At 39.4% G+C, this 26,266-nt stretch overlaps 1 protein-coding gene across 1 annotated transcript in view; it reads left to right on the plus strand.

The window, feature by feature from the left end:
* PRDM16 (PR/SET domain 16) overlaps positions 1-26,266 on the plus strand; it is a 342,166-nt gene that overhangs the window by 119,558 nt on the left and 196,342 nt on the right. Inside the window, exon 2 of the mRNA XM_033007817.2 lies at positions 7,639-7,988. Within this exon, the coding sequence (XP_032863708.1) occupies positions 7,639-7,988 (350 nt within the window). The remainder of the gene's footprint in view (positions 1-7,638; positions 7,989-26,266) is intronic.

Raw genomic sequence — 26,266 nt, forward strand, 5'->3', positions numbered from 1 at the left:
CTGAAATACTTGCCATGAGAAGAGGGGCAGATGTAGGACAGCGTGGTTGTCATCGGCGAATGGCCCCATCCCACGTAAAGCTCTTGAACAGCAGCCAGCTGATCGGTGATGAAACTCAGTAGAACTGAAGATTGTTCCTAAACAACATGTTCTCTGCTTTTTTTTTTTTTTTTTTTTTCCTTTCAATCAGTTGTGTTACATGTAGAGTAATGCTAAGAGGAGCACTGAGGTTGGTAAATGGTAGAATATGCAGTGAGGGCAATCTAGAAGATTCTACAGTGCAGTGATTTATAGGCCTATCAGCAGTGTGCTAACCAGAAATTAAGGAGGTTTAATCAATGCAGAAGTAGTAGTGTGAGTAGATGGACTTGCCACAGGTGCTTTAGCTCTAACTGAAACTAAACCCCAACTGCTGAATTTGCCTAAATATCCCTGGAATAAGTATGACCTGTGGAGAGGATCTGCTAGCACATCTGTATGTTTAAGTGAAGTCTACCTAGAATCTTCTGAAGCTCTCGGCAGCAGGGCTTGCCGCTGGAGAGGCAAGCTGCCTGGAGTTTTGCCCAGGCTCTGTTCTGCAGGACCAGGGCAGGTGGAGCTGCTGGGAAGGGTGGCTGTGGAGCTGTGCCCTCTGGACAGCCGCTGCCTGCTCAGCAGTACAGGAATGGCTCTGCTTTTCTCTGATAGCCCTGGATGTTAATAAATACTGTGTGAAAGCTATTGATCTAACTATTTGATTGTAGCGACAAACCCACCCAATGCGCCTACATACACATCTTTGGTGATTCTGCTCATGTGGATGCCATATGGTATCTCTCATGTTAGAACTATCGTGACCTGAAAATGTTCTGTTTCATTGTCATTTCATGCCTTTTGCGAGTCCCTGATAACTGATTTTAGCAACTGAAAAGGCAGAAGGAAAAGATTTCCTGTGTTTCATGATTTCTCTTGAAATATGAGGTCAGTCAGATGTGGGTTCAACTTGAGAATAAATTAAAATTTAATCAGAACTGGCCTGATGGTCCCACAGAAGAAATGAAATTAACAGTGTTCAGTAGTGAAGTGTCTTTATACTTTACTTGTACCATTTGAAAATTTTCACAGGTCGTGCTCCAATGAACCTAGTTTTGCTTTTCAACTCGGTTGGAATTCCTGTTTCTTAAGTGCAAAAGAGGCTAATCATAGAGTTGAAAATAATTTGACTTGCTAATACTAGGAGAGAAAACATTTACAGCAACCACAAGTATTTTCAGGATTATGGAGTATATCATACTTATGAAAGCTTATTTCTGGCGACATGTTTGAGTAAAGAGGGCTGCACTTTTTAGAAGAGGAAACATTTGTAAGCAGTAGCAGGCAGTTCTCTGTATTTCTCAAAAGCTGAAGCAAAAAAATGTTGGCAAAGGAATCAAAATCCTCCTCTTTAGTAAAGTCTGACACCAGGTTTCTTAGGCATGAACTCAGGAAAATCTTTATTAGGCATAAAAAAAAAGAAAAAAAGAAGATGTGCCTTTCACACAGAAGGTGTATTCTGAGGATATGGAAGAGATGTAGTATATACACCTTATGTCGAGCCTTGCTGTTTCAGCTATTCTTTCCTGATGGTTTCTCTTTGGCAGCAAGAACTGTCTTCCATGCTGCAGTGAAAACTGTAATTTTTGTTGGGTGCTGTTTCCCCCCTGATTACATCAGAGGTCAGTCATTAATATGCACTGTGGGAGTCCCTCTCATTTCTGCATGGTCCACAATGAGGCGGTTGTTGGACTTGTTATCATAGTGGAAACTACTGTGCAATGAAAGCACAGTCATGCTGCCTCATGTTTAATTGAGAGATGGCAAATCTGTTCCCAAAATACTTCAACTCCTTGTATTGTATGACAAATGTGTTTTTCTTTTCCCCTTCATCTCTTTCCCTCCCCCCCTTTTTTTCCTTTTTGGATGAAAAAAAGCTCCATTTTTGTTACATATGAATGTTGTAGCTTAGCAATTGACTCTCTTGGAAAAATCCCTGAACTTTATTACTCTCTGAGTCTACTGTTTTCACTCTTCAGCCTCATATCTCTTATGTGTTTCAGGCTCACTGGGTCTTGTTTTTGATTTTGGTAGGGTTTTTTGTTTGTTTATTTTGTTTTGGTTTTTTTTTTTCCATTAGGTTGTGTAACTAGCTTCTCAAGCTTATTTCTTCTTCATATTGATGTTTAGCATCCTCAGAAGTGTGTTCTTGTAGGACCTGGGCAGCAGGGATGCCTTCATGCCTCTAGAGGGTGAGACAGGCCACATCCAGAGAATGGCTCTTGAGTTCTACGTATTTTTGTTAGTGTGGGAGAGTCAAAAATCCTGGTTCTCAGCTTATTTACCTTGAATCTTTCTTTACCTACCATAGCTCTGTTGACTCTTCCCAGTAAGAGTTCATGTTATGAAATGCTGGGGCCCACTGAAAGATTCTTCCAGATCACCACCACTCATCTGATAGGAGTGCTTGAGAATTACTTTGGGTATTGCTCATTTTTTTGATCAGGAGCCATTGTTCAGTCTGTGCGTAATTTTTTTTTTTATTGGTGAAAATTATTTAACATTAAATGAATGAATTAGACCATCTCTATACCAGTTTCATTCCTATCAAGTAGGAATTCTAGAATCAGAACTGGAAAGCTCAGCTGAATTTTTTTTTTGGTCAGTGCTGGTCACCTGCTCAAAGCTTGCCTTTTTCCAAGTCAGTTTATTCATCAATATCGGTTGTTTGCCACTTCCTTTGCAATGCTCACTCTATTAAATCTGATTCTGCATGTCAGTATGCCTTTTCTAGAGGTTCTGCTCTGAGAATTACCTGTTAGAATAATATTTTGGTGCATGAGTAAGCACTGTTGGCAGTTTGTTGAGATGCTTTCCCTTTCAACAGATAGGGTATCTTTTGTTTAGTACCCAACTTTTTCAACACTAAGAAACAACCCGTTTTGCTTTGTGAACTACAGAATTGGAAGGAAATAATAATCTACGCTGAGTTTCAATTAATGGCTGAAATTGTATGCCACAAAGCTGATGCACTAGCCAGTGGGATATTGTTATTGCTGTATTTTTGTTAATTCAGGATTAATTTGTGACTTATAACTATGGATTTATTATGGCATATCTACAACTAACTTTAAATGTAACTTCATGCAAACCATTTTTGCTTTACACAATGAATCGTAATTTTCTTACTGACTGATATTTTGGAATATTACTTTAACATTTTACCCAACTTTCTGTTAAAACTACAGTTTTCTTGCCAGCTAAACCCCCTATGTTTGGAAGTAACATCAGTTCTGCTTCTGTTTGATATGAGGCATATGAATATCAATTCATCATGTTTAATTCAAATAGAGTATTCTAGTATGATAATGAACACTCCGGTTAATGTGACAAAAACTTTGAAGATATATAGTAATTACTTTTTTGTTTCCTAGTAGCTTTCAGGGAAGATGTTTGAAACTTACTTTCTTCCTAATCTGAACCCATTAAAGTGAAAATGCTCTTTTTTAGTTAGAGGGAAATTTCATTAATGGTCTTTGTGTGCTGGAAAGTTGAAGCTAAATGTATATGTGTATCTTGTTTCAGATGTAGTAAATAAAAGAGCCCAGTTCTGATAACTCTATGTTTAAATGGTTTACGATGCCTGAATAACTGTCCACTTAAGTACAGTGTGAGATGCTAAAATATGATACTTTGTAAGATAAAGATCATAAAATCTGTAAAAGGCCCTGTTTAGCACTAACAACCTGAAGAGGTAAATGCATCCCAAAGATTAAGTCTGTTGTCTTCAGTGGAGTTCCTTTGAAAAATTTCTCTCTGGATTTAGCACTCGGATGATCCTGGAATCATCTGGCCAGTTCTAATATAGATAGTTCAAAAAAGTGTTGAAAAACCACAGGTGGTTCAGTCAGGAGTCTCTAAAGGGTTGAAAACACACATTTCAGTGAAAGATATTCTATCCTATGTAGCTCATTCAAGAGGTTAAGAGGTGACATCCTCAAAAATTGAAAAGGGAGAGATGTTGAATGTGGAAGGTAAAAAGGAGGCAGACTGCTGCCAGGGAGAGAGGAGACAAAGGGGTTTATACTTCCCCCATTAGCACACGCTGTTGAACAGTGTGCTTTGTGTGTGGGGGGGTGGTTGTACAAGCCTTTTTCCCTTAACGGTAGTCACTGCTGGGCAAACGTGTAGTAGTGTGCAGTGCAACAGTGGCACGGTGTACCAAGGCTTGTTGGCCCTTGCTGGAAAATCTTAAAGTAGAGGGTTTTTTGCAGCCTAAAAAATAAGCTGTGTACCACCTTTTGATTTTGAAGATGGAAATAATTCAGGAGTCCTGTGATCTAAGTAATGCAGGAGGTCATATGGAATTAGCACAAACCCTCTTTTCTGTCCTTAAAAATCTATCAATGACGTATCTATTTGCAAATCTGTTGGTTTGTTTACGATACATCTCTGCATCGCTATGCGGGAGCTCTCTGGTGCAGCAGACCAGCTTGGCTCAGGAAATCGCAGTCGTCAAGGTTTTATAGTTCAGAATGCAGATGCTGCAGTGGATAAGAGAAACTAGTGACGTGGGGTTTGGGTTTGTTTTCATTTAAGACGGCAGCTTGCATACTTTTCCTGTTCACCCTTGAATTGCTTCTTTTGGCTGCCCAAAGAATGTTTCAGAACGATTGTTACAATTACAGACCTGTAACATCGAACCTTAAAACGCCAAAGCATTTCAAGTTTTCATAAATGGAAATAATGTACTATTGTGTAGCATATTTTTGGAGTCTTAAAAAGAACTCAAGTTCTTGACTTTCCAGCAAGAGACTGATGGAAATGCTTCTGTTGTAACTGAAGCCTGGTTAGCAGGGACTGTAGGCCTGTGTTTGGATTGCAGACTGTGGTGATGCTTCCACAATTTACCCTGCTCTGGGTTTGTCCACTTACTGGGACAAAAAAAGAAATCTTATCAATTCATAGCTAATAGAGGTGTTTGTGAGATAGAACTTCTGGTGACGGTACTTGTTCAGACAAGAACTGTAATGGCAATCTGGCAGACGAAAGCCTCTTTCCTTTCTGTTCTACCCTTGAAGAGCAGAGGAGGATGCTTTCCTCATGAAGGTGATCAGTTAAGACCTGTGGTTCATTTTCCAGCTCTGTTAGCAGCTATGTGTCTTGTCTGTAAGTCTCTATAAACCATCTTCCCTTCTATCTCTTTGTAAATTCTTTGAAGAAGCAGCTTTCTTCTAAGCAGGGCTGGTTAGTCAGACTGAATAGGAACTTTCAGCACTAGCATCACAAGAATATCTGCATTTCATCAGAATAAGTGTATTCCGAACACAAGTACACCAGAATGTGGTTTGACTGTGGGAATTTCACTGTACAGAAGCCCAAGGGAAGGTTGGTCAAAACCCAGAGTTTTCCATCTTTGGGGAATTTTGTAAAAAATAAAAAAAAAAAAAAAATTAAAAAGAAAATTAATTTCGTAATCACAAGACTTAAATTTCAAAATTTTGTATGATCAGGAAAGCAAAGGAGGAAAAGAGACAATTGATTTTCAAGTGCTTGGAGTGTTTGTTTCTGAAAATAGAAAAATTAAATGTATTCTTGGGTTCTGAGATCTGATGGCCGCTCAGCTACGATTCCCTGAATTTACCGGCCCTGTGATGGGGAAGGAAGAGTCAAAGTGGAGCTCTGGCTGCATTGTCCAGGCTCCTGATGTGGAAATGTGGCTGAGTCTCTGTTACACCTGCAGGTCCAGGGGACCTGTAGGATCCCATCTGTACCACAGGGAGTAGCTGGAGGAAGCCCTAAGAGTCCTTGCGGCAAAGCTACCCTGGAGGATTGGCCTCTCTGGTTGATCCGTAAGTGGGGTTGGAGGAAATGTGGCAGTTTCTTAGCAGAACTGCACCCAGTGAGGAGAGTGCTGCTGTGAAATCACTGAAATGCGTGTCTGAATGAAGTATTTTGGATACAGAAGACTATCATTTTCCAGTTAAAAGTGTTTTTCTGAAACTTCTTAGTCAAGTCCTGGGCTCACAGACTTCTTATTTAGTTTTCTTTCATTGCATTCTGGTAAACATGTCTCTGATTATTTGTTTCTGGCAAGTGATGGAAGAAGAAGGGATGTCTGAAAAATATTTTTTGCTTGTACAAGCCAATATCAAACCAGAAAATAGATGCATGTTGTTACAGGTTTAGTAATGGAATTGACTTGTAATTCTCTGAAGTGTAATAATTTGTTGGTGGAAAATGAAGCTTAAAAATCCTTGCAGGATTAAGGGTATTTACTTTGAGGGGTGAGTGTGTGTGCGTGTTTTCCCTGTACACACACACACACACACATGCTCTCTTCCTACCCTCCGGACGAATTTAATTCCCAGTCTTTTGTAGGCACTGAGCTGAACAGTGCTGTAATTATACTGAAGATGCTAAGCATGAAAGATTGGACATGGTATTTCTAACTGGATGCAGTTACCAATCCTGGCTAGTAATGTTAACTCCTCCTATTGAAAATTTTGCCTTTATTTATACATCCTGTGCAAATCCTCTTACGTGTTTTTTGGTTTTTGTTTTTGTTTTTTTTTTTTTTTTCTCCTACTACCTTATACAACTGAAGAAGTTGAGGTGTAGGAAAAAAGAACTGCAGTTCTGCTGATACTTTTGTGGAAAGATCACACAAATCATTATTTTAAAAAAAGGAAAAAAAGAAATAGTGACTCACCTTCAAAAATCTTACATCCCTAATAGTATGAAATGAAATAAGCAATTTAGGTCTATGTTTTGAAGTGTTTGATTTTGTGTTGTTTTTTTTTTGTTTGTTTCGTGGGTTTTTTTGTTGGTTTGTTTGTTTGTTTTTTTAAGAATAATGTTATAATACTACTTGGGTTAATCTGTTTCTGTCTAGTTTATGAGACATTGTGTGGAATAGAAGAAAGTGTACGGCTTTTTCCTAGCTTTTTCTTTGACCATTGTAGCACTGTTGCAAAGCAGATCCCCATCCTGTAGAGTTCAGTGGAACAATACTTGTACTGTGGTTGAGAGTGTAGCTTAAAATGCTCACTGTTTAAGCATGTAGGACACATTAGTCTTAAAGCAGTATTACAAACTAGTGGTGCTTTTGTTGCATCTGAAAAGGTACATTGCTGAGATGTACCTGGAAGGTCACATCAGCCAAGATTTCTGTAGTGTGATGCATGGAACCCAAGAAATCCAAGTGCTAGGCAAACTGTTCTTGCCAAACTTAAGTCGGATTTTACCTTAATTTCTCTTTTATTTCCTCTACAAAATACACTGGGCCAGTTAAAACAATAAATGGTTACAGGGAACCTCGAACACTTCTGTGTTTCTTCCCTCTTTCCATTGTAAGGCTACAGTAACCCTGACCAGTATAACATGAGAGGCCTGCCAGTAGCTTCCACCTCATCCTTCCATAGCTCTGAATACTGTGCAACCAGTATGAATATTCTTATCTCAGCTCTACTTGAGTTCTGTAGGTGAGGATTATCTGTTTTTCTGCCACTACTTCTATCCTTAAAGTATGCGAACTAGACTTTATGAACCTTTGTCCCAAGAAGAGATTAACTAATGTTCACGTGAGTGTTTCAGTGTGTTTTGTTCTGCTGTTTCCCCTTTTAGGTGACAGCGAGATTGTAAATAATATGTACGAGACCGACCCTGATCTCCTTGCTGGCGAAAGTGCAGAGGAGGAAACAGAGGACAGTATTATGTCCCCCATTCCTGTCGGACCTCCATCACCCTTTCCCACCAGCGAGGACTTCACTCCCAAGGAGGGCTCACCTTATGAAGCTCCCGTCTACATTCCTGATGACATTCCAATCCCACCAGATTTTGAACTCAGAGAATCTTCGATTCCAGGGGCAGGGCTAGGGATTTGGGCCAAAAAGAAGATTGAAGTTGGGGAAAGATTTGGACCCTATATGACAGTACAAAGGAGCACATTAAAGGAAACAAACTTTGGATGGGAGGTAAGCGTGTTGAATGGGATAATCACATTCATTTGTCTTTTGTGCAAACTGTTCATAACGCTAGACTGAGTCCTGACTGGCCTGGGGACAGAAGTAGGTACTTTGCTAATGCCATATTTCCCTGTGTTATTTTGCATCCCTGATTACATGCAGTATTTCAAAGGCAGCAGAAATCCTTTTTAAGATAGCTTCTTGGGCTACCAGTACTGCTCTAGCACCATTTTAGAAGGTTGGTTTTAAATGATGTTGGGTCACTTCTTAAAGTGCTTGTCATTTTCAGATTGTGTTCAGAACTTGTCACAATGGAAGAAATATGATTAGTCGCATCATGTTTTGTAGTTGGGTGTGTTACCTTTGACTTCCAGTCCATGTTAGCTGTGCAGGCATTATTAACTGGTCATAGAAAAATAGCGTGTACCCATTAACACCCTAGATGTTCTTGAGTTCTTGTTCTGCAGCAAAGATAAAGAAATGTGAAAGTCATTTTCCCCTAAGAGCTGAACAAAAAATGATCTTCAGTAGGAAAAACAGCACTATCCCAGAACTCCTTTCTCCCTGCTTTTCTGGGATTGTTCCAGAAATCCACTTAGTCTCTTCTGCTTCTGTATTCTTGATTTGAAAATATCTATACCCCTAATAATTATCATAAACTATAATAGATTCTCTGAACAGTGGAATGTCGCTTAGAATTTCTACTCTGTGCCTACAGTCCTATCCCAGCGTATCCAGTGTCCATTATAAAATATATAATTGCTTCTCTGGTGTAGCCCTGATGTCTGCCCCAACCCCTGCTGCGCATCGGATCTGCTGTCTTTTGTCTGGAGGAAGGAGCTGCATTTGAGGCAGCTGGTTCAGAGGGCTTTGGCTGGCTGGGACTCACATGTTGTTTGATAAGCCAGCCCTGTCCTTCAAAATATGTGGCAGCTGAGTTGTACCTCCCTTTTCCCCTGGGTGAAGCAGTCACTTGGCCCGTTTTCTCTGTCGGCCACTAACCGACATGAAGCCGTGGTTTAAAAGCCGTTGGAATATGGAGTTGGGAAGCAACTAAAGGATAAAACTGTAAGACTAACCAAGTGGGCAAGCCAACAGTGCAAACACAGAAGCCCTTTTTTCAAAAAAAATGAGGTCTAAAAAGCCAAACTTAAGCTTTAACATTTTAAATTGTGTCTGATTATATTTACACTCTTGACTGTGAAGTCTGAAAACTCAGTGAACAGTTAGATTCTGTGAAGCCCAAAGAACTACGTCCAGATGTTTTTGTTTACTTTTTTAATGTGTCCAAAGTGCAGGAAAAAGCAAAAAACACTTGCTATAAAAACAAAACTCAATCATGTTTTGTCATCCTGCAGTAGGAAATGTCTGAAGAGCTAAAATCAGAGTTTGGTTGAATGACTGAGTCGAGAGTTTCTTTTTCTCTCTCCCAAGGCAGGGAAAGAAGGGAGATTCAGCTGAGGGTTTTGATTCCCTCTCCCTCCCACCCATGGAATTCCATAGAAGTTCATCTTTGTGTTAGCTTCTTTTCTTGTAAATATCATTAAAGAATATTTGGTTAGTATTACTGTATTAGCTTCAAAACATGGGGGTTTGGGGAAGAAAAAAATCCCTGTTAATATACTGGAAATACTCTTTCAGGGAGGGTATAAGTATGAGGCACCTTGAGGTTACCTGTTGTCCTGATCACTTTAAGGGCTCTCTGAAACTACCCGCATTTTCCTCTAGGAAAATAAAATATTGATTATTTGTAGGCTGCAATGTGGAAGTGGCTCCTACAGAAAGGTGAATTCTCTTTTTCTGAACCTACTATTTACAGGTGTAATTTGTTGTTTTTGTTTTTTCTTTTAAAGACAATGATTTTTGTGGAACAAAGTGCTATCCTCCTTGGCTGCTAGCAGTCAAATCAAATTTGAATAATGCGAATCTTATTTTCTATGACTGGCAAAACTTTGTCCTTGTGTTTTATATTTCTGATAAAATTTTGTATTTACATTTGTGCTTTTAAGAAATGTTCCCTATATCCATTCTGCACGGAATGCCAGGTCTGATATAAGCCGTATCTATTAACTTCAGGTTGCGTTGACTTTGTGATACTGTTTGTTTTTGTAGTGTCATTGACAAACTTACTTTCTCTGGGGTACTTCTCACATTTCAGCGGCATTCTTTTGTTCTCCGCTTTGGCAGGTACATTTCATACCTGAAAGGAAGGACTATTTGTCCTCCATCAGATGTCCTCAAACACTGTCTTAGACCCACCCTGACACTATCTCCTTTAACCTTGCTTGTACTTGCAGAAACCTCTTGAAGTTTTCCACCTTCTAGTATGTTTAACAGCAGTTCAGAAACCCATTTGTAGTCACTCGGGACCTTTCTCATTTCACTTGGGAACAACGTACATGAATACCTTCATGGGCTAAATGGGAATTCACGTAAATGCTCTCTGCCTGCCTGTTGGTTTCTGAGCTGGTTTCTTTGGGTGTAAGGTTGGAAGAGCCTCAAAGAGGTGTTCTAGGAAGCTTTATGCGACGGCCCTTGTGCTAAGAAATGGCAATTTGGGATATGTTTCCATCCTCTGTTAATGAAATTGAGTAGGCAAACAATTGGCAGCAAGAGAAAAAAAGGGGAGCTTTTTATCACCCTGTAACTTGTTGACTAGACTTTTGCTTCTGTATGTTTTTTCTTAAAATAGTGATGAATCTAACAAATCTTGGTTTTGTGGTGTGCCATAAGTAGCATTCCTTGTACAGTTTGACATTATCTTTTGACAATACTTCTCTGTAACTTGTAGTTTTGACTTGTAGTGGCTTGAAAGTTGAATGGTGGTGTAAGACTTCTTACACATAACTCCTTATCAATAGCTAATTGAGATATTACTATTATACTTGAATCGCCTATTCTATTAGTTATATTAGTATTTTTACTTCAGGAAATGTATCTGTTCTTCATACGCAACCTTCTTTTCTAGTCATATTTCTCAGTTAATTTCCTGTGGTTTATATTCTTGATAATGCTGCTTCTGCAGACACACCCTTCACCCCTCCACTCCCCCCCCCCAAAAAAATTTCTGAAAACCCGGTTGTTATTTGTTTCTTTTTAGTAGTCATCATTTCCTTAATTTTAATAGAGTTTCTGCCTTTTGCACAAAAAGTTCTTGCCCCTCATCACAGGAAATTTACTGTCAGACTTGAACTAAACCAAGAGTGTAACTAGAAGTAGTAATATCTAAGAATGCTTTACACCACATTTCGAAGTGGGCATTCATTAGCAACATCTCAGTTTTCCTAGAAACTGTTGTTTATGTTGTTGTATAGGATGCATGTTTGTGCTTAAAAATGTGTATCTGGCTTCTGAACATGGTCAGTATGCAAGTTCCTTAACATCTTTGGACTTGTGCCCATCTGTGATGGGCCCCAATCTCTGTGGATCTCATAAAGGGTGGAAGAGTGCTAGAGGAGGTTGAAGTAGACCCTTTATGTGTAGGTGTGTAGAAAGGTATGTTTTTATTGCTGGTCTGTGGATTTTTTTAGTTAAAGCTTAAGCATGCTAATTCAGCATATTAAGATACAATACAAATTTTAAACTGCTTCAGTTTGTGCTTCACAATTAAGATCTGTTTCTTCTGACTTCTGTAATTTAAAAAAATCTATTTGAGGGGGGACTGGAAAATGTGCTATTAAGAGCTTTGATTTGAAAATAGATCTCTCCTATGCAAGGCATTAACACTGCAGAAATAGCTTTCCCTTTTGAAACTTCAGTAAGACCAGATTTGTGAAAATTAACATGAAACAAAACAGTTAACTGTTTTGCTTTGAAGTCCTCGAGAAACATGGGCTCCTTTTGGAGGTAGGGGCCAGCTCTTTTTTCATCTAACCTGTTTGATCCAGACCTGGCTCTGGTGTAAAACACGTAGGTCCAGAGGTAAAACAATGTTATTTGCTGAAACTTTCAGCTTTATTCATTGTTTCCCCTAATACTCTAAATCATCATAGGAATTACAGAATGCTGTGTCTTATTTGCCATATATTGAAAAAATGATGTAATTTTTAAAATTATAGATGTTTTCCATTTTAACCAGGGAGAAGGGACTGGGTTGAGACTGAGTGAATACTTGTCCTACTTTATCTGCAGCAAGTCTTCCCTATCTTGCTTCTGTATATGTTTTTCCTCCAACATTTGCTTTGTGGAATATGTTTTTAAAAATATTCTTTAAATTAAACCACACCTATTATTCAAGGGCTATTTTAACATGGGATAGCAGTGAGTGATTCATGCTCATTTCATAAAAATAAATGAGATGTGTCGGTCTTCCGGCCCCCACCCCCTCACAGAGATGATTCAGTAAGTGCTTGTATAGGATGGTGTGCTGTGGGTTTTCCCTCTGTGCCTCATTCCCTGACTCTCCTGTGCTGATCATGTTTATCTACCTTTTTTCCTTAAAAGACACCACCCAAACTAAAAGCCTTGTGATTATTTAGTGTGACGTGATTGCATTTCTGCTCTGCTCTCCTGATCCTATTACTTCCTTGCCTGCTGACACAGAACATACCATTCAGAGTACCCCAAATAAATCACAGCGTGTTTTCACTTTATTGCCTCTGGGACTTAAAAAAAAAAAAAAAAAAAAAAAAATCGCATAATGATTTTGATCACTTTGAGTAAATAATGTTATTTATCATAGCACTGTTTATTTTGCTAATTGAGAGAAGAATGGGAATCACATCCTGGAGGGAAATTTAGCAACTGAATTCTAGGGAATTTGGAAGCAATAAGAGATGTTTTTAGCTCAATTTGCTTCACAGGGTAAATACCATTTAAAAAATAGAGTTACTAGTTCCTTTGTTTTAATTTATATTTTAAGACAGATTATTTGCTGAAACACAGGAGACTTCTCTTACACTGAAGTGTAAGAGGCAGGCCGCTTCTTTACATTTGAAAAATAAGTGCCTTCATTTAATACTTTAGGGTGAAGATAGAAGCTGTCCCATGAAAGACAAATAACTGTGGAAAAAATAAGAGCCGGCAGCTAAGGATGCAGCAGGCATTCTTGGCTTCACATCTGTGCCAGTGGAAAACTCTGCTGTTTTCTGAACATGCTTTATAGTGTCAGTGATTCACAGCAGTTCAACCTCCCTGTTCCCACAAAATAGAATATTTAAATTTTGTTGTGGGGGTCTTTTTTTTTTTTATTTTATTTTGTTTGTTTGCTTTTTATAAATCCTTGTAAGTGCCAAGGAAATTTTTTTTCACAAGACTGGCCTTAATGTCCGAGAGGAGAGTTATATTGTATTTCCTTGAGTCTTAAAAATATTAAAATAGGAAGGAGAGACTAAGCATTCTTCTAACAGTGATGGTTCTGTCATGCTTCCCAGTTAAAAGAACATTCCCTCATTTCACTTTAAAAGCTGATACAGTTTGTTAAAGAAGCATGTTCTTGTCTGTCCTGTTTCTTAACAGAAGATGCTAAAGGAAGTATGAGTCCTTTAAATGAGCAAAGAAATCCCAAAACCCGTTTGCACTCATCTCCTGCTAATGTTCTTTTAACTTTCAGACTGGAAGGATGTGATGACATTTCCTTGTAGCTTTTCTTCATGTGTCTTCTGATTAATTCATTTTCTCTGGCCTCTGCCTTTCCCTTTGGCTTGAGAATAATGTTACTATAACAGCTTCTATCGCTCAGGGAAAAAGAGCTTATGAATTGCTGTTTTCAAAACCACATCTAATGCTTTTGCAGGGAAAAAGCAGGCTTGGAAACTGCTGAAGAATGGTGTGCATGGCCATTCCCTAGATGGAGTGCGTTACCTACACAGAAAACATTGCCCATGCAAGGCTGCTTCACAATTTCTCAAAGTTTTGTTTGGCTAGAATAATTCTGAAAAAGAAAGAATCTATGAGTTCATAAGATAAACAGCATGTAAGAGCTCTCTGGGACCTCCCAGATATGCCTTTAGCCACTAGTAGTTGCTAATAGGCACCCGTAGTTAGAATGTAAATGTACATGCATCATAAAGCAGCAGATAAACCTTTGCGTTAGACTGAAACCTGGCACTTAAGTGAAAAGAAATTAATCTCAAGGAGGAAAAAGAACTTACTGAACTCTAAATATTCTAAATACTGTGTGATTTTGGGTCAATAAAGTTGCTAAATCTTCTGTGTACTTTGTACTATCCCCTTTCTAGAGAACAACTGTGGTGAGAACATCAGCACTTTAATTTTCTCCACAGTATATGGCCTTTGTTCTGGTGTTTGGAGAGTATCACGAGGAAGGGTACGAGTCAGCTTCCAGGTCCTGTCAATTGTTAGACTGCTTCCTATGCCCGGTATTAAAAACATGCCAGTAGGCACATGCTGCTGGCTTTTGATTCAGAAAAAGAAGGAACAAAGAAAAAGTGGGGAGAGGGGGGAACTGCTTATTGTGTCAAAGACAAAATCTCATTCTCTACAACTAAATCTTTTTTTTTTAGGGGCGTTGGTGGTGGTGGTGGTGGGGTGTGGGGTATGTGTGGTGGTGTTAATTTATTAATTTTAACCCTCGATAAAAATGAAAAATACACCTTAAGTCATCCAAATTTGTACCATTTTTTGATGTTTCACCAAGAGCTTCAAAGTCAGGGTTAAAAGAGTAAGTCTTTTTTAGGCCCAAGAATGCCAAGATATCCTGCTCTATCTTAGGCATGTCTCTAAAACATGGGTATATAAGGAATTAAGAAAAAAAAGAAGAGACAGGGGAAGGGAATGACTAAGAATACCTCCTGATATTTCTCCTTTATTTCCATAAGGGGTAATAACTCATGAGCAATCCGGCAGAGGGCACTTTCTTTAAATAGAACATTCTGATTCACAAGCAGAAAAAGGAAATAAATATTTTCTTTGCGTCTTCGAGAGACATCCATGAATACCAGCTTCTGAAACAGTATTTTATCATCCACACTTAAAAAAAAAAAAGAAAAAGGAGGAAAAGAAAATCCCATGAAAAGCTCGGTGGTGACCACAGGGTTTGAAAAATAGCTCTTTTCGTTGTCAAAAGCCTTGCAGAATACAGGGCACTACTTCTTCCTCTGGAATGTTAACCTACATAGAAATCCAATCTTTATTTTGTCCATTCCCAGAAAAGCCTGGCTGATGGAGCGTTGGAACACAGGAGGCTTTTGTAAAGGAAATGATCAATAAGTTAGAGTTAAACCATAAATATACATGGGACTTTAAAGGAGACATCACTCTGTGGACTCTTTCAGTTGCATTTTCAGAAGGTGGAAGCAATGCAAAATACCTTGCATTGCAGTTCTTGGGCTACTTCTACGTGTTTGCTGTTTAAGAAGACAGTCCTTGTGCTGCTCACTAGCAGGTGGGGTACGTGTGGTAGCATGGCACAGAGGACTCCAGCACGAGCTAACGATACTGGAGTGTCCCCAAGTTCTCCAGTGAACTTGGGAATTGCCTGCCGAGGTCTGAGCTGCTGCATCTTTCCTACCTACAGGTGGGCTACCTGCACCTCACTCGCACCGGCCCTTGCTGTGTGAGGGACCCTGACTGGTTGAATGTTTTAGGTTTTCACCCATTTTCTGGGGTCCTTTTTCTGTGTTGCTTATCCCTAGCCCCTGGGTTCCAGTAACCTTGTGCTAAGACATTAGAGAAAGTCATTACTCAACTTTGAGTCAAGGCTTAAATACTTAGAGCTGTGTTTAGACTCCAAAGGTTTGTGACGTTAGCAAACCTTTCAGTGAACCTCATCTGAGTTCCTGGTTAATCATGAAGTCTGAAGGTTTTAAATTAAATTTCTTTACCGCAATCTGTATGATACAAGAAGTAACAACAGTGAATTTTCCAGAGTAAAATGTTAATTGCTTTTAGAGAATGAGGAAAGCACATTCTCTACATAATTTGGCACTGTCTTCCTCTTCCCATAGCAAATATGGAGCTGCACCGTAGATTTGGAGAACTGCTAAATGTAGCAACTCTAACTTTGTGGGATTTAGCACTTTACACATTTTGGCATTTTATTTGCTTCTTATTTGGCTCTGGAAATGCAAGGCAGTTATGTTGTCGTATATAGAGGTGAAAGTGGGTCTACCACTCTTTCTGAAGTAGTGGAACATCAGTCGGTCTTTATTCTTCGGTCCTTAACATATCATTTAATTATTCACCCTTGCCTCTTTTTGTGTATGTCATCACAGAAAAGTACTGGGACCTGTACAAAATGAGACAGTACTTGTACTAAAAGTTCACAACTTTGAAAAATGGGCTATTTATCCAAGAAAGGTATGCAGCTAAGTTTGAGTCACATTTAGACAAGGTGGCGAACTGGCCCGTCAGAGTGGAAGGAGCATTTCCATGCATAGGTGTGTCTTTGGAAATTTTATAACTAATCATGTGCTTTCTTTCTCAAGTTGTGACTAAGGCCAGCCGCTTTGCAAAGTGTCCGTGTAAAATACCCACCTCGACTTATTTGTGCAGCTCTCTTCATTTCCTGGTTCTCTCTGTCCTCTCTGAAAGCAAACAGATAACAGGATCTTCTGAGGCACAGGCCTAAGTGGAAGCTGGTTAGCGTAATCGGGTTCCGGGCTGGTAACAGTATGCTGTGACCATTTAATGTGTTTGCACTGATCAGAGACATGCACATTCAAGTGGGGTGTGTAAATAAAGGAGAGGCATCTCTCTCACCAGGAAAGTCAATTTGTGTACATATCAGGAAGCACAGACTAGAGAGCGGTCCGTCAGAACTTGCCATCACTTACTCTCTTTGCCCCAGAAATGCACAAAATGTGCTTAAAAAAATTAAAGTGCTTTTCGCTGCAGAGTATTCTCACCCAGATACCCTGCTCCTGCACTCTCTTTAGTGGGGCTTGTGGCGGCTGCTCATGGCAACATGTTGCTAGTGAAGTAAATCTCCAGTGTGTCCTGGAAGCAATGTAGTGTATAGTAAATGAGGCAGTAGTTCTGAAACCCTGATCTTTAAGAATCACCTTTGTGTTTAATGCATTTCATAACCTTTCTGGTGTATAAAGCGCAGCATTCAGCCCACTCGTGCCTGCATTTGTACTGAGGCAGTTTGTTCAGCACACAGAAGTGGGTATTTTCTTCCTTTTGATCTGATTAGTGAGCAGTATGTTTCTTCACTTTCAGATAATGCCTGGGCAAGTCATTGCTTCAATTGTACATCTTATTGTGTCATCCCTGTTCAATCATGTTCAAAAATACCTACATTTCACCCTTGTCCCCCACCTCCCTTTTCCCATTTAGATCTCACTGAAGTCCATTCTACCTTATCAGCACAGTAATTTCATGAGCAGAGCTAGGATTTCTGCCGTTTAGGCCCCGGCCATTGTCTGTCGCAGCTGCAGTCAAGATAAACCCTCACCCAGAACAAAGTTGGAATGACCTTTTACAAGCAGAATCTGCCTTGTTTCCCTCCAGACTAATTTATCAGCCTTCATTTCAGCCTAGTCTCTCAGCAGAGGCCTGAAAGAACATTACAGAGAGCATGAATGAACAGGGGGATTAAGATGCTTGGCTAGTCCCTCTTTTTCATCAGACACCTTCTGGATTTACTGAGATGTAAGCTGTAAATGACCGTAAGTGGTGAACTGCCTTAAACTTGGAGTAAGGGAAGGGGAAGGGGCGGGGGGGAAATCACCAAAGCCAAATGTTTGGAAAAGAAGAGTGATGTGGGGAACTGGATAAACCTCCTGTCTCGAAGTCAGAAGGTGGTAGGTCTGAGCAGTGACCGAGTTCCCGCGGCTCTGCTGGCCGTCACACGGAGGGTCCGTCTTGGCAGGCCAGTCCGTCCCCGCAAGGCGCAGCGAGTGGGTGCAGGCTGGGCAGGGAACTGCCTCGCAGCGAGCCGGGCCCCAGATTCCTCAGCACTCTTAACAAGGGGTTCTTGCAAATTTAAAACCAATTTATTGATGTAATGCAAATTTTAAAACCTGGATATATGCACTAAAAGTATTTTTTTTGTGCAGCAGACCAGCACAAATGTTATTGGGAGCATGATTTTAATGCTGCAAGAGTAGAAATTTTTTTAAAGTGCATTTGACAAGTGTCGAAGAGCCTGATGTGAGATAGAAGATCCACTTTTAGCTGACAACAGCCATAGTCCAAAGGATTCACTGTGAGGAGGGGAGTAAATATTTGTCTCTTGAAGGAGGGGAGAGTTGTCAGCTGTAGTTTGGGTGAATATCCTGCCTGCACAACATAGGCAGCTGTTAGCTTGAGTGGAACTGGGTAATTCCACCCCTAATACTGCAAGACATCAGATACCTTTTTAGTGCTTATAACTTTTAGCTTTCTTCATCTTTTATGTAATGAAAGAAAGGGTTGTTTAATAACTTTAAAACATTACTGTTAAATCACAAGCTGCACAGTTGAGGGGGGGAGGGAATCCTTGTCTGTAAAACTTGAATCATTGTGGTGGATTACTTTAATTGAGTTGACTTGAAAGCTTTTGCAAGGGAAGAATTAAATACAGCTCCAGTGACTTAGCCTTTGATATCGGTTGTGGTGATTATTCCTGGTGCTGTATTACTGCATGTGTATCTTCTACTGTCAGCCGAGAAACAAGCCGAGGCACGGAGGCAGCTGGGAACCCGCCTGGCAGCGCTTCCTCCTGCCTCGCCGGGCAGTTACGCCGATGCGCGTGTGGAAAGGGACCGCAGGGTCCCGCTCAGGAACAGAAGTGTCTATGTAGAAAAATTTAATGCAAGAAGATTTTGCACCTTTGTTAGATTATTTGGACTTCTGGTATATTCGAACATTTTGCAATATTTCAGCTTTTGGTGACGAAGGAGGAAGAGGCAGAGGATGGAGTCACAGGTGTGGGGGGAGTGTGGAAGCCGTCAAGTGAGCAGCAGGACAAAAACATACTGAAGAACCAGCTTATGAAATTCATATTGCAGTGTCAAGTGATGGCCAGCATCAGCCATGAGATGTTTAGAAGCTGGAGGCAGATAAAAGACTGCTCTTAAACTACTTTAAGGTTATGAGGAGTTTAGCCTATTCCCTGGCTGAGCCTGGCATTTTGGCCATGAGACTTTCCTATCTCCCTGTGACCATAGGTACCAATAAACCCTACTGCCATAATTGATATTTTCCTTTCTGAGCAATAAAAGCCCTCGAAATGCAGTGGCTTGTGATTGTAACAGAAACATCTAGACTTTTCTAAACCCTTGGAAGACTTCTGATTTAATTTAGATACTTGGGTGAGAGTTCAGGCGGTGATTTCTTTATATCTTCTCTGTTGCTAACTTGTATTCGTGCCTTTGCAGTCTTTTTTCTAGTACTATGGAGGTCGTAGGATTTTTAGGGTCGATGCAATCTTTTTGCTTTCAGCAGTGGTTGTATTTAATCTCTTATTGGGAGAGCTTAATAATGCAAAAGTACCACACTGTTATGAAGCTTGAAACTTGCGTATTTACTTGCATTCAAACAAAAGGCGTGTGCATCTTATCTGTTAAATGCTAACCAAACTGTTGTTCTAAGTACTGATTTACAGACACTTCCACTCTCAGAAGTTAATTATCTTTTGCTATTCATAAGTACTTATATCATCTCCAAAACGAATTTCAACACTGTGGAAGGGAGATAAAAAGGCTGCCTTTCTGGAGAGTTGTTGAGGCAAAATGCAGATACTTACTCTAAACAGGACAGATTATTTTTGGCTCTGGTCCAGTTTCCTGGGAAATGGACAGAATGAAGCTTAATTTCTTATAGTCCACTGCAGCTGTGCTGAGGTTTTAATAAGCATACAAGCTTGATTTAAAAAAAAAAAAAAAAAAAAAGTAATCCAGGAAGTTCAGATTCTTGTTATCTGTGTTCTGTGGAGCAGAAATTGGGTTTTACTGCTAAGTGGACTCGCAGTACTCTACAGACATAAATTAAGCACCAAGGATGGTGCTGACTGAAATGCCAATAACCCTGCAAAACTTAGTGAATGGGCAAAAATGATTACAGCTTAACTTCCATTTAGATAAATATAAGTTCACGTAATTTAGTGTGTCCTGGGAAGAATAATCTAAGATGTGTCTCTGAAATGCTGAGCTTCAAACTGGCAGACAGAACACAGGGAAGAGAGCTGGCAGTCTCTGCCGACAGATCTCTGAAATCATTGGCTCAGTGTGCAGTGGCAGCCAAAAAAAGTCGACAGTACACTGGGCTTACTAGGAAGGATGTCGAGAAGAAGACAGAGGGCATCATTATGCTGCTATATGGACCTTGGTGTGCCTCTGTCTTGCAGCTCTGGTGTGAGGACCAAAATCCTGAAAAAAGTGGCTAAGGGGAATTGGGAATTGCTATTGAAGAAATAACGTAATACCTGTAGTAGGAGCATTTGCTGAAACGATTAGAAAAAGTATTTATATTGAATACAAGCAAGTACTTCTATATGTAGTGAAAAGTGAATTCCAGAACATACTCCCTGTGGAGACAAATAGATCAGAAGGTCCAGAGAGGACTGGGATGGTGTGAATCCAGTTCAATAAATGGATATATCAGCAGGAGTAGGCAGGAGTATTCTCTCTAATATCTGTCACGCAGTTGCTCTGGATACTGGAGGACATGGAGGTGGATGCAGATGAAGTTGCGCAGGCTCACACGTGCTCCCTCAATACAGTCTCCAGCTTTCACTGTCATCACTGATGTTGTCATAAGGTCAGGCAAAGACCAACCCTAAAAACATCCTTGAAGCTGCCCTGTGGGAGAAAGGGGCATCAAGGGAAAAAAAAAAACAGATGGACAGGGAGAGATTAAATGCTTCTGGGTGATAATAAATTACACAAAGGGAGGCGTTGTGGGGTCAAGGGACTAAAACAGGGAACACACCAAATACTATCCCCAGAGAAGAGGGGGACACGCAGCCCCGCGAAGGCTTCTGGGCTGGGCAGACCATTGGTCTACTCAGGGCATTTCTTACGGCCTTACAAAGATGCGAGTTTTCCATTCCATTCCCTGCTCGCTGGCGCTGCTGCACTCGTGTTAGTGATGCACCAGGATTTCGACTGGCAATCTCATTTTCAATTCTTTATTATTTTTGTGGATTTTAGATCCAAGCCAGCGTTCACAGTGTAAATTCTCATCTTGCCTGCAGTTTACTACAAGATTTTGTAGTAATCTGCTGGAAAATTCAGATTTGGGAATTTGAGCTAAAGTCATGTCTTTTCCTGTCCCTGTTTTTCAAAATTGCTTCATTTTGTAAAGGGCTTGTGTGTGTGTGATATATATCAGTAAATGCATGTGTAAATTTACTGCTTACTATAAACTGTAATTGGCAAGAATAGGAATATAGCAAATTCAGAATGTGAATGATAAAATACTGATACTGTATCCTTTAATTTATTACCTGTATTATCCACACTCTGTGTTTTCCACTCTGTTCTCTCTCCTTCATGAGTTGTGTTTTCACTAGACTGGCATTTTCCTACTCTGATGAATTAACTGTCAATTGAAGTTAGTGAGATAAATCAAAACAAATGGACACACTGCTCCATATTGACTTTCTCACTGCCTGATTCTGAAAACCACTTTCTGAGCACTGTGCTGCTATTATGCTCACTTGGTTCTAAGCAAATGTACAAGAAAGAAAAAATTGGGGAAGGTAGGTGTTTAATAGCCATCAATTACATTTTTACTATCTTTGTTTTATCTAGGATCTTGTCAACAATGAGATCTGTGCCATTTACCTAGAAAGAAGACACTTGACATTGTGTCAGAAAATAAAATGTTAAATGGCTCTCAGGAAGCATACGTTGAAGTTTAGGTCTTTTAAAATGTGGTCTTAATGTACACTAGAAAAGATTTTTTTGGAACAACCGCAACAGTTTAAGCAAAAAGGAGGACACTTGGTTATCAGCATGAGCTATGTGCAGACACTCACCAAAATAGAGGAGAGACGAGTCTCTAGTCTGACTCAAGTGAGGTTTATTAACATTTGCTGTGGGAATTTTCTGCATATAATTACATAGTCGCTGGATAGGGGACTTTGAGATGTCGAAGTCTTGGCTTTTATCCCAAGATAGCAGAACTATTTCTAGCAGGACTGGTTTATTCTATTTGTGCGAGTGGATGAGTGATGATCATCTATGTCCCTGATTAGACGAAACAGCATACTAAAGGGATCGGTAAAATAAAACTGAAATACAGACGTGTTTAAGACTGTTACCTCTTGTAGACATGGTAAAACTTTTGCAGTAAAGAACACATGGTTGCATGGGTGCAGGATTTCATTTTATTATCATCTAAGTTATAACTGTTTGATAGAAAAGTGATTGATTGTATTTAAATAATAAGAATAGAAAAACCATCTACACGTCTTAAGCAGTGCTACTGCAGGGCTGTGTAGATCAAATACCAGCCATACCTCTGGCTGACCTTAGTTACTCTGCATGGTTTCAGTAATAAGAACAAGCATATGCCTGTCATACAGCAAGTGTTGAAATTCTTTTGTTATTTGTTTACTCCTATCTTAAACATCTGCGCCTTAATACTTGGCTTTGAAATGCATTCTAGACCAACCAGATTATTTTTTCATAGCTATCGCCTGATCGTGTGTTATGTCTTCCTGTGTAACCAGCACCACATTTAGCAAATAAATTTAACACCTTCTCACCTGGAAGAGATCTTATAAACTTTAATTCAAGAAGTAAAAGGTTAAAAAAATGTATGTGCAGAGGAATGGATGGTGGAAAGGGGTAAAGCCTCTCAGCAGTAGGTTAATTGGAGAGTGGAATACCAGTGTAGATGGGAGCACATAGTTTCCTTGGACAATGTGCTAAAGAACTGGGAGCTGGGAAGGACCAGCTGGGATTGTTAGTGAATTAGCTGAAGTCAGAAACTGCTGAATGGAGCAAAGAAGTAAAGGGGAAATGAAGGTTAGGGTATAATTCAGTCTAAATTAGGTGGGCCATTCACAATGCATAAAAGGGCTCTGAGCTTCCTTTCTTGGGGAAAATGGGTAGGAAAGCTCACTTTTATTTGGATGTGTGTTGAGTGGTTGATTTTAAGAATGTGCATACCTAGAGCCTACTTTTTGGAAGTGCATTATCCCACATGCGTTTGGAGGAAGCATTGAAAATGCCATGAGCCCAAAAGACAACAGATTTAGTAAGAAAGACTCACAACTGTTATGCTGCAACAGCAAGTAATTTTAATCTCTTATGAACTGAAACAAATTCTCTTCATTTATTCCATCTTTGCTTGCTTGTTAACAACAATGAAAAGTCTGTATCTGATCACCTTGGTATCCTGGGTGCTCGAATCCACTCTGGCTTTGGCCCATCTTTACTAGTTATTTTTGAAGAGATTTTTTTATAGCATTTGTGTACTTTTATTAATTTCTAGTTTTTGTTTCTAAATGCTTATACCATTGAAAGTAATGTGGCAGACAGCAAATGTTCTTAGAGACTGTATTTGTTCTACCCTAAATTATGAAACAATAGGGAAGCCCCTCTCTGGTATTAATTTAATACATTAATATTTAATTCCAAATGGTACCTCAGTGAAGCGTAAGGCATTGAACATACTAGGGGTTTTGGTAAAGCTCTGTAAAATCACATGAACTGAAGCAAAATTAGGAACACAAATAAAATAAACATTTATTTATTTGTTATTAGGAAATGCCAAGTCTAAAAGCCTCCGTGATATTTGTGGGTATAAGTCCTTAGAGGTTAGCTTGTGGGCTCCCCACGAGAGCAGCCAGACTCAAAGAGTTGGCTGGCAGCGCCATTGCTACATTCGCAGCCATTCACAATCAACACACCCATGTCTGCATCCATTTGCTTCACCGAAATCCTGAGGGAAGGGATGGATTTGTAGCATCCTTGGAGATCAACAAATGTTGACTGTTTCATATAAAGTGGATAAAAACATTTCGAAGCTGAGGGTTTCTCAGAGCTGCCTACTAGGAGAACCTTCTCCTTGTCAGAGCTGACCCATGCCTCTGTGCGCCAAAAGTGTGTAATAATCCGGCGCACAATCACTTGAGTCATCTCTGGTGGCTTCAGTTAACTCATCTATTGAATGAATAGTAGTATCTTTGGAGTAAAGGTGAATGCAAACAACATGCCAAAAAGTTTATGCGCTTCTATACTTACTATTCTTAATATGACACTATACATAGAGGTAAATGCAAAGGAAGTTTGTGGTTACAGGTGTTTTTTCCTTTTCATGTTAAAAAGGGTATCTTCCATTAACTACTTGTCTGTGGTGCATTTCTTTCTAGTTTGATGGGAAGAGTTTTTCTGCATCTCCTCTGGTGGTGTGGCATTAGGTTTCTATGTAGACCTTCAAAGTTGTTGCCCTCAGTTTGCTTAGTATCCTCCAGAAGCACACCATCCATTTGATGACAAAAATTTACCATTTTTCAGCTTTACTTCAAAACTCTTGAGAGATCAGCATTACTCTGATCAGTGTGTTGTCCGTGAGTGCAAACTGATGGCAATTTCTACTTAGGTAATGTGGTCTTTGTGGCTGTGCAGAGCATACCAGAGTTACGGACCCCTCAGTTCCATGGACAGATAACACGGAGTTTCTAGTTTTGATACCTGGTTGTGGCTAGATGCTCTGTGCATTGTGAACCTACCTGCAGAGACATTGTGGTGGATCATTCATAAGATAAAGTCTGACTGACTGTTGGTATTCTAGTTTTCTCAGATGCAAAATGCTTAATAAGCAATATATTACCTGGCTGATTTCATTGGTGTGCAATTCCAGAAATGCTGTGGCCAGAGTTGGAATTTTTCCCCTCGTGTCATACCTGACACAGCCCGGGCTCATTTCTGTGTTCACTCTAAAGGCTTATGTCAAGCCCAGTCAATTTAAATGAGATTCAGAACTGGAACAGCAATAAGTGTTCAATCAAAGTATTTGATAAATCACTTAAACAATCTTGCAGATTGCAAATTCTGTAAATGCAAGTTCTGCACTTATTCAAAACTAGTGAATGTGACAAGACTAAGAGACAGCAAAGTCAAAACAGCAGGAAGAAAAACTCAGATTCTTTGATGAGATTAAAATACCAGCAATTTAAGTGGCAAGCAGGTAGGACTATGCTGCTTGTGTAGCTTTCTAAGCAATACTTGAGCATTTACAAGGAGAATATACAGATGGGATAAAGAAGAGAAGGTTGATTTGATGATTGCAGCATAATTTTACCTTTACTTTGGGGTATGTGTGTTTTCCTTAATATCTTGAATGGCATAATTTAGATGGTCAGGAAAGTTTTTGCTCTTATTAAATGGAATGACAAGTGACTGTAAAAGTAGGAGAAGGGAAATCTCAACAAACCCCAGATTGCTTTGAAAGCTAAACAGTTTTTCTTTGGCTAGTCAGATTGTAGCATGAGCTTCCTCAGGGGGAATTTATTCTGATAAGTGTCTCCACATAAAAGGTGAAAACAAAGTGTTGAAATAAACTCTTTGACTTCACTTTAAACTGGTTTGTTACCCACTGCAGCCATGAATATGTCCAACTATGTATTTAATGATTTTTTTTTTGTTGTTACAATTTTGATTATCTCAAAGAAGTATGGAAGAAATTAAAGCAAATTTTTTTGAGTAACTTCCAGAATGAAACTGTTTTCTCCTTTGACCTTTTCCTTCTTATTAATGAAAGAAGTTTAGCAGATGATGATGGGAGAAGAATACTCTTATCATCAGTACCAACAGAAAGGCAAGAAGCAAGATTTGAAATGAGGTTTCATGATTATCAGAAGGAAGATGAAAAATTGCATCATTTTAGACTGTAGCTAGTGTTGATGTTCAGCATTTTGGTCTAAGAAAGAGTTGTTGGATTTGTGTGTGACTAGTTCAATGTTCTTTTATCATCTTTGTTCTTATTTCTAATACTCGAAGTGTTTTTATTCAGATCTTGGTGCCAAACTTTTGTTTAGAGTGTATTTTGCTTCCGTCCACAACTAATGTATTTCTAATCCTCAGAAATCAGGAGTTTGATCCCTTTCTGCTAAGATTACAGAAGGATCCACTTAACGTGAAATTTGTGCTGTCTCCTACCAGGCATTTCTTTCCAAGGACATTAGCAAGTGACTGATCTCTTTGTCTTCTTTCCCTACCTGTTTTACCATAGATGTGAAATGTCTTAACTGGTGCTTAAAACATGCATTCTGAAAACATATACATCTATTTTCAGGCAGCACGAGGCCTGATTTGTGAAAGTTTTTAAGGATTTTGAGATTCTTGAATGAAAACTACTGTACTAATCACAATGTATTACAAATTACATGGGATAACATTTTGTCCAACTAAGAAGTTGGACAGATTTGCATTATGCTGGACTTAAAT

Source organism: Tyto alba, unplaced genomic scaffold (genome assembly GCF_018691265.1).
Source record: "Tyto alba isolate M040663 unplaced genomic scaffold, T.alba_DEE_v4.0 Super-Scaffold_20000042, whole genome shotgun sequence".
Classification (NCBI taxonomy): Eukaryota; Metazoa; Chordata; class Aves; order Strigiformes; family Tytonidae; genus Tyto; species Tyto alba.